Here is an 8983-nt window from a genome sequence, read left to right as displayed (position 1 = left end):
GTGGTCACCATGGGGTGGCTCTGGTGAGGAGGGCCCCAGGAGTTCAGGCCCACGCTGCCCCCATTGCTGTGTGTGGTGCTCGGGGGCCTCCTCGTTCTTGCTGTAATGCTGAGAGCTGCAAACATGCAGCGCAGATCAAGGGCAGCCGCTGTGCTCCGCAAACCCAGCTGTGTGCTGGCATCGGTTCCCACGGTGGAATTTGTGGATGATGAACCCCCAGAAGATGCTTGTGCGGGGCCGCCCGAAGCTGGGTCCCGTGGTCACCATGGGGTGGCTCTGGTGAGGAGTGTTCATTTCAGCTCTATTTACAATAGCCAGGACATGGAAGCAACCTAATTGTCCATCAACAGGTGAATGGATAAAGAAGATGTGGCATACATGTATGATGGGGTATTACTCAGCTATAAAAATAAACGAAATTGGTTTATTTGTAGTGAGGTTGATGGATATAGAGACTGTTATACAGAGTGAAGTAAGCTAGAAAGAGGAAAACAAATACCGTATGCTAACACATATATATGGAATCAGAAAAAGAAAAGAAAAAAAATGGTTCTGAAGAACTTAACGACAGGAGAGGAATAAAGATGCAGACATAGAGAATGGACTTGAGGATATGGGGAAGGGGAAGGGTAGGCTGGGACAAATTGAAAGAGTGGCATTTACATATATACACTACCAAATGTAAAATACATACTAGTGGGAAGCAGCTGCATAGCACAGGGAGATCAGCTCAGTGCTTTGTGTCCACCTAGAGGGATGAGATAGGGAGGATGGGAGGGAGATGCAAGAGGAAGGAGATAATGGGGATATATGTATACATATAGCTCATTCACTTTGTTATACAGCAGAAACTAACACACCTTTGTAAAGCAATTATATTCCAATAAAGATGTTAAAATAAATAAATACAAATAAAATAATAAAGAAATTTTTAAAAGTAATAATAAAAATGGAAAAGAAAAAAAAAACCAAACACACAAAGTTATGAGTAAGAGAAGAGATAGAAGTCCAACAGAGACTTTGGATTCACATCCCATTCAGTTTTCTTATTTTTGTAATAAAACATGTTACTTGGTAGTTATGAAGAGTAAATGTAAAAGGGATGTTAATAACATCAGTTTTCCATAATTTTTATGAAAATGGATTGTCTTCTTTATTGGTACTGCTGCCTTTTCTTTATCATTATTAAACTGTAAGGTGGTATATTTAATTAAAAAAGATATTTATGTCATATAAAACGTATTTTTTTTAAATTTTGTACACTTAATAGATCAATCACATGATTCAAAGTTTTAAAAAACAACCATAAAAATGATGTATTGTTTTGTTCCATTGGTAAAACATGCAGTTGCAGGAATTTATTCACAGTAGTAGTGATGGATTTATTGAAACTTCCATACGATTTTCCTAGTCCATACAGTGACAAAACCATTTCAAATTTATGAAATGATTCCTTAAAAAATGATACTTAATTCTTAAACAACTGAGAATAGAAATAATCAACAAAACATAATATTGGTTCCTTTATCTTTATAACACAGTGGTCTAGAGACCCTTTTAAAAGGAACTTAATTAAATTGTGTTTAATTTAAAACATGTTAAATCTACTCATCAGAGACTCAGAGATATCACACCTGGCAGATTCCACTCAAAGCTGGAGTAACAGCTTTAGAGGACAGGGATAACTCCAGCCCAGGAGAGGTCTTGAAAAGCTCTGATAGCTCTGGCTCAATCATAGTCATTCCCCCCTTTGGAACTTATGTTCCTTGGTTAGTCATCACATTTTTATTAATCTTACCCCACTTCCTTGCTTGAATGGAAACTGAGCAGTAACTCTCTCAAGTGGAATTGCTTCACATCTCCCTCCCCTTGATTCAGAGTCAGTCTGGAATGATACATTCCTTGCTACTTAATGTTTTGCCCTGGCTATTGTTATCCCACTCCTTAAAAAAAAAATCCTTTAAGGCTCATGCTAGGGGAATACAGAACCCACTCTCCCCTCGTTGAGACAATTCACTAAAGCTACTGAGCACTCCCTCTCATTTACAGGTGATGCAGGATTATGACTTTCTTTCCTCCCAGAATTCTGGACCTCAGCCATGTGGCCAATTCATGTTTCTTCTCATGACCTGATTTATCTCACTTTTTCTTATACTTTTGACTTTTCTGTGATCCAAAACTAAACCCTGTATTACACTGCTATTTTGAACCACTAAACATCTATGTATCACTTCCTATCAATCCACATAGCACAAATACCTATTACAACTGCATTTTTTTTTTAAACTCTGGACTTATGGTCAGTGTTTCCTTCACTTCCCTCCCATGTATTTATTTCCCTTGTTGACAATCTGAGACTCTAAAGTCCATTGTTTCCTTGCCTTTATCTTCAGCTGTATCCATAGAGCTGAGCCTGAATTCAAGGTGAACCTTGTCCTTCACCGAATAGGACTGAGCTAAAACAACTGAGTGGTCTTAAAGCAGAATATACAGACAGGTAGCTCAGTATCACATTAAACTGGTGATATCCTACTTCAACTAGGAACTCAAGTTTGCTCTCAAATCCACCTGTCTTCAGCCAGCTATCAATCCCATTTTAAAAAATGAGTCTGGAATGCCTTACCACTTTCTTCAAACTTTAACCTACATTCTTTGTGATAAATAAGAGCTGCTGACCTTGTCTCAGAAACACAAGCCATATAAGTCCTTGGATGGGAATTTGTCCAACTCCTAACACTATTTCTTTGAACCCTCGTCAGATTAAAATTATTCTCTCCCTTCTGCCTCTCACACTAAATAAAATGTTTTCCCTATTGAATGCGGATATCTTCACATTTGCCCCCAGATCCCTTACTTTTCAACCTCAAGCCTTCAGTAATTAGTCTCTATATTTATTCCTCAAATTTTTGCTCACTAGTGGACCCTTGTTACAAGTATTCAAAACTTAATCAGATGCTAAAATCTTACATCTTACAAAAATACAACAACCCCTCCAATATAGGTATATTTATCTCATTCTTTCACAATTGCATTTCTCAGGGTAATTTTTTGCATATACACAAATGCTTGCATTTCCTTACAAGCCAGTCCCTCCCCCACTGTTATCAGTCTGATGTGCACTCTCCCCAGTCCAAAGATGCTGCCTTTCCCAGGAACAACAGTACCCTCTGTGTTGAGAACTTTGAGAAAAACATATTAATCCTCACCTTCCATGCTCAATGCCCCTTCCTTCCAGAACATTCTCTTCCCTTAGAAGAGTCTATACAACCACTTCACAATAACCCTTCCACCTCTGTGGTTATTCCTTCTTAGTCCTTTTTCAGGTTCCTCTCCTCTACTTAAAAGTTATGGAGTTATATTTTGAAAATCCTCCATGCTCTTTCACTTTTTTTTTTTTTTTTTTTGGTTTACATTCTTTCTCTTGGAAATCTTATTCACTTCCATATTTTTGAATGTGATCTTAATGTGTTTTAAAAAATTCCTAATTTTTACCTCTCAGTCAGGTTACTCCTCTGAGCTCCAGATCCATACATCCAAATGTCCATTCAGCATCCTCATATGTGGGTCAGTAATCTTTTTTCCCCATATGCAGAGCCAGGCACCCATCATGTTTAAAATTAGAAAGGATCTTTTGGTAAGATAACTAAAGTCTTATTAAATGTAAGGCACAATCAATATAATCAGAGACAAAGATTTGCAAGATAAGATATTTGATTGTTTTTGGATACTCTGTCCAAAGGTCCAGATCAATGATACTTTCCAGCCTATATCACCCATTTCCTGTCCTATCTCAGATTCCAGTACATTGCTTTCCTTCTACCCAGTATTTGAACCAGATGGATCTGATGAGGAATAACAACAGTCCTCACAAGTCAAGTTCCAGGAGGAAGTGTGAACTTGAGCACTGGGAGAAGGAAGGTAAGAAGAACCAAGGACAGGTGGTGAGATGAAATTATATGAGCTAAAGAGTCAAACTGCACTTACCCCTGAAGCTCAGGGGTAGATGTGGAGCATATCACAAGTTTGTGAAGAGACGACAGACTGGTGCCACTTCACAGGAATAAATGATCCTAGATTTTCCACTCCTGAACTCATCATTGTGAGGCATTTGTATGATAGGTTACATTATCAAATCTAAATCAAACCAAACTCTTCTGTGTGGGCTACTGCAATGGCTCCAGAATCTCTTGTTCTCTTTCAGTCTTTAAACAGTAGTGGGATTTGCACATGCAAAATATATCATGTGGGGGCCTCCCTGGTGGCGCAGTGGTTGGGAGTCCTCCTGCCGATGCAGGGGACACCAGTTCGTGCCCCGATCCGGGAAGATCCCACATGCCGCGGAGCGGCTGGGCCCGTGAGACATGGCCGCTGAGCCTGTGCGTCCGGAGCCTGTGGTCCGCAACGGGAGAGGCCACAACAGTGAGAGGCCCGTGTACCGCAAAAAAAATAAATAAATGAATAAAATAAATAAATAAATAAATAAATAAATATATATATATATATATCTCATGTCTTTCCAAATGGATACCCTTTGATAATCAATGATTTTTTTTTTTAGTGTAAAATCCAAAAACCCTACAGGGCTTTGAATGACCTACATGGACTAGCTCCTGCCTTTCTCTCCAGACTCATCTATTTCCTCCATCCCCAGGTTCCCCTGGTTGCTTCTGCCATTTATGCCATGTTCTCTTCATGGACCACTATTTCCATTCTTATCCTTCTCATCCTGGAACTGTAGGTTAAAGTGCTACATAAACATAGAATGCTTTACTATTGATGCTAAATGCTAAATGATGCTAAATGAATGCTAAATGATGATTTAGACCTTATTGTTCTATATTAATGTATAAGCTTACACTTTATTTCATAGCAATCATCACAAATATAAAGAAATAAATTATTCCTTTGATGACTCATTACATATTTCTCTCTCCCTCAAGACTATAGGCTCCCTTAAGGCAAAGTCTTCCCTGGCCATTTCCTGAGTAACCCAGACTGCAGCAAGGAGATTGGCATATATCAAGGGACTGAAAATATTTGTGGAATTAGTGAATAGAATAGTGGGCAGGATTAGTAGAGGTCTTCTAAATATTGATTGACTTAAAATATAAAAGTGTTTTAAGCCTTTTAATATAAAGACTTTGACTCCTAGAGCTCACAAGAACATATAATACTTTGGGCTTTTCTTTCCCTTCACTTTTTTCCCTTCTCTTCCCTCTTCTTCCCTTCCCTTCTCTCTTCCTCCCTTCCTTCCTTCCTTCCTTTCTTCCTTCCCTTCTTTCTTTTGTCTTTTTCCCTCTCTTTCTCCTTACACCAGTTACTTCCCCTCCACCTATCTTCTCTCCCTCTCCCCCTTCCTTCTTTCTTTTCTTTCTTAGAATTTACAAAACAAACAAACAAACAAAACCCTCCAAGTGACTATACTAAATCTTTGGCACTTCAAAAATCCTTCTTTGTTTTTTCCTGTCACTAAAAGATAATTCTGGTCAACACATTTCACTTATCTTTTCTTTTCTTTTCTTTTCTTTTTTTTTTTTTTTTTTGCGGTACGCGGGCCTCTCACTGTTGTGGCCTCTCCCGTTATGGAGCACAGGCTCCGGACACGCAGACTCAGTGGCCATGGCTCACGGGCCCAGCCGCTCCGCGGCATGTGGGATCTTCCCGGACCAGGGCACAAACCCGCGTCCCCTGCATCGGCAGGCAGACACTCACCACTGCGCCACCAGGGAAGCCCTATCTTTTCTTTTTTTCATTCATTCATTCCACAGATATTTAACAAGCACTGAGAGCACCAGGAATTGAGTCTACAAGACAAGTCTCCTAACAGTACTTAAAAGATATATAATTTTCTGTACATAGGCTTTATGAACTCAACAGTAATCCTTTCATAGAATCTGAAAATATTGTGTATGTAAACATCATGCCCTGGAATTATAAAGTCAGATTCCCATCAGAAGATGAAAGTGTCCAGGACAAAGTTGTCTCCAAAACTTTTTGATAGAGGCAATTTATCTTCTGAGCAGTTGTTGGCAAGGGTCCATAAAGAAGCTGTTTTATTATGGCTTGTGGAATTTAAAGTAATGCCAGTGATGGCATTTAGGTTTGAAGGCTCTGAACCTGCCCCTCACTTATCCCTGAACTTAATCCACTCTGTATTCTGTGTGTTGATTTTCTTTATCCAATAAAGAAACCTGCCTTCGCTCTTACTCCATAGATGCCACAAGTCCTTTCACGACTTTTCTAACAGTGTCTTTGAAGTCTTTGTTTCTCAAGCTGTAGATAACAGGGTTCAGCAGTGGGGTGACCACAGTATAGAAGACAGAAATAATCTTGTTGATTTCTGGTGACAGGTGGGGATTGGGGCAAATATACATGGAGACCGTGGTTCTACAGTAGATAGTGACAACAGCCAAATGGGAGCCACATGTGGCAAAGGTCTTCACTCGGCCAGAGGCTGAAGGAATTCTCAATATGGAGGACACAATAAAAACATAGGACACAAGTGTAAGAAAAAAGCAAATGCACAGCACAGCAGTTGACAGGGTAAAGATGACCATCTCAGTGATATAAACATTGGAACATGAGGGCTGCATGAGGGGAGGGAGGTCACAGAAGAAACGATTGATCTGGTTGGGCCCACAAAAATCTAACTTGGAAATCATCAAGGAGGGCAGGAATCCTGTGCTGATCCCTGTCAACCAGGAGATTGCCACCAACTTGGTGCAGACCTCAGGACTCATCAGGAAAGAGTAGTGCAGTGGGCTACAGATGGCCAGATACCAGCCATAGGCCATCATGGCCAGAAGAAACACTTGGTAGCCCCGAAGAATGCAAAGAAGTAGAGCTGTGCTATACAGTCAGGGAAGGAGATGGCTTGGCCCTGGGAGAGCAGGTTGGCTAGGAGAAGGGGCACAATTGTGGATGTATACCAGATCTCCAGAAAGGAGAGGTGTTTGAGGAATGTGTACATAGGTCAGTGCAGTTGCTGGTCCTGGCTCACCACTATAATAATGACAATATTCCCTGTGACTGTGAGGAAGTAGATGAACAAGAAAATGGCAAAGAGCAACGTCCACCATTCAAGAACATTCTGGAATCCTAGCAGCTGAAACTCAGTAACAATGGACACATTTTGGGACTCCATTGCCTGTAGAGGAGAAAAACATTCTGGAAAATCACTGTACATAAGGCATAAAAATATAACTAATGATGTTTGGAACTTCAGAGACTAATTTTTTAAAATTAGTTCAGATCTTTATGTACTGCATTTTAGAGGAGCAAATGTATAATTTCAATTTGCTTTTAAAAAATACATTTTGATATCAGAAGCTGAATATGGATATTAGGTTTTGGAAAGAACTTCAGCCAATTCCATTTGTTGGATTCTCTGACCTCTACAAGTGGTCTCAGGTCGAAAGATAGAGGCCAAAAAGGACTCTGATTGAAAGCAAACTTAGAAACCAACAATAACAACAAAGTTTAAAAAAAAGTCAAGCACATAAGGAAGCAAATACCTTCCTTTTCTCATAATTGGCTTCTTTGAAAAAGAAGTCAGATGCAGCATAAATCCTAAAATATCTTGGGAAAGTTTATTCATTCTCCCCTCAAACAATATTTAAGGATAACCTGCTCTTCACATGCATGTGTTTGCATGTGCGTGTGTGTGAAGCCCTGTGCTGAGATAACCTGTACCTCCATCGTTGTACTTTCTTGCCCAGATACCATGCTCAGCCATTGTAATCACTCCTTCCTGTATACATTCAACAATAAATCTTTCCTTTGCTTTCATTTAATTCATTGTCAAACCCAGTTCTGGTTAGTCAACATCCATCTGCCGTACATGAACTTCCATCCAGTAAAGGAGGTGACAGACAACAATGTAGCCATTTTAAAATTCACAACCAGTAAATTCCAGTGTGTCCTTATTGCTTGGAGCAACCATTCTACCTTTCCTTCATCTAATCACTTTCCATTCTTCTCAATGATTATTTCATGATGTTCTTCTCATTTCAAACTTCCAGCACTTCCTTGCTGTGTATCTATACCCTCAGCAATATACCTATTGTACTATTAAACAACAACAACAAATCCAGAAAAACAAAACTGAAATCCTCCAATGGGAATATCCAGACCCTCAGGCTACTAATATCCCCAACTACCTACCATTAGTTCCTGTGCATCTATTTGTCCAGGTTAAGGGAAATCCCTCCACATATGCTTCTGGTGTTATACCCTCTCACATAGTTGAAGGTATTTCAGGTACTACACCCTCCTATGCCCCTGAATAAATAATGGCCCCCTCTCTGTTGGATCATTTCCTCAGCATGTCAACAGGCTGGTTCTCTCCCTTTTAAAATGACAGAACAGAGAAAAAAAAGTCTTATTGTTATTCTGTTCTCCTGCATTTTTCTGCTCATTTTTACTCCTTCCCTTCTTGAAAGTGTTGTGTCTCCTAGTTGCCTGTATTCCCACTTGAATCCACTGAATTACGTTTTCCCTCTCCACTACGCCAAAATCACTCTGTTGGACCATTGCCTTTCAATCATCCATCCTCATTCCTAATCATCCTGATTTGTTGTCAGCATTGCACAGTTGATTCCTGCCTCTTCCTGGATCTACTCCTGTTGATCAACGTGCATGACTACATGCTCTTTGAGTTCAACTGCAGGCTTGTCTTTTCACATTTTATCCATTTCTTCTTCTAGCAGCTCTACATCCTCCAACCTGCATATGTATGACCTCGGGGCTGAATACCTCTCAATCTACCTCACTTCCTTCATGGTTTCATGCAGTCTTTTGACTTTAAATGCCATCACTTGGCTTTCAACACCCTAAAGTGTGAATCAAACTTGAATATAAAACTCATGTAAACAACTGCCCTATTTGAAATGCATACTGACACATTTAATCAGCATCTGAAACAACACAAACTATCCTGCATTCCTGCCTCACCCACCAGCCTCCCCTTAGCAAGTCTCCTCCC

General features: G+C 39.9%; 1 protein-coding gene across 1 annotated transcript; it reads right to left on the bottom strand.

Moving 5' to 3' along the window:
* Positions 1-6124: 6124 nt before the first annotated feature.
* Positions 6125-7144, bottom strand: OR11L1 (olfactory receptor family 11 subfamily L member 1). The gene is given in 3 exon segments (XM_027096440.1): positions 6125-6215; positions 6217-6805; positions 6808-7144. Coding segments are annotated over 3 exon segments (1017 nt in total).
* Between the last annotated feature and the right edge of the window lie 1839 nt (positions 7145-8983).

Source organism: Aethalodelphis obliquidens, unplaced genomic scaffold (assembly GCF_003676395.1).
Source record: "Aethalodelphis obliquidens isolate GAN/ISIS:26980383/991018 unplaced genomic scaffold, ASM367639v1 scaffold102, whole genome shotgun sequence".
NCBI lineage: Eukaryota > Metazoa > Chordata > Mammalia > Artiodactyla > Delphinidae > Aethalodelphis > Aethalodelphis obliquidens.
Note: the sequence above shows the minus strand (reverse complement) of the source record. Positions and strands in the feature narration are given on the sequence as shown.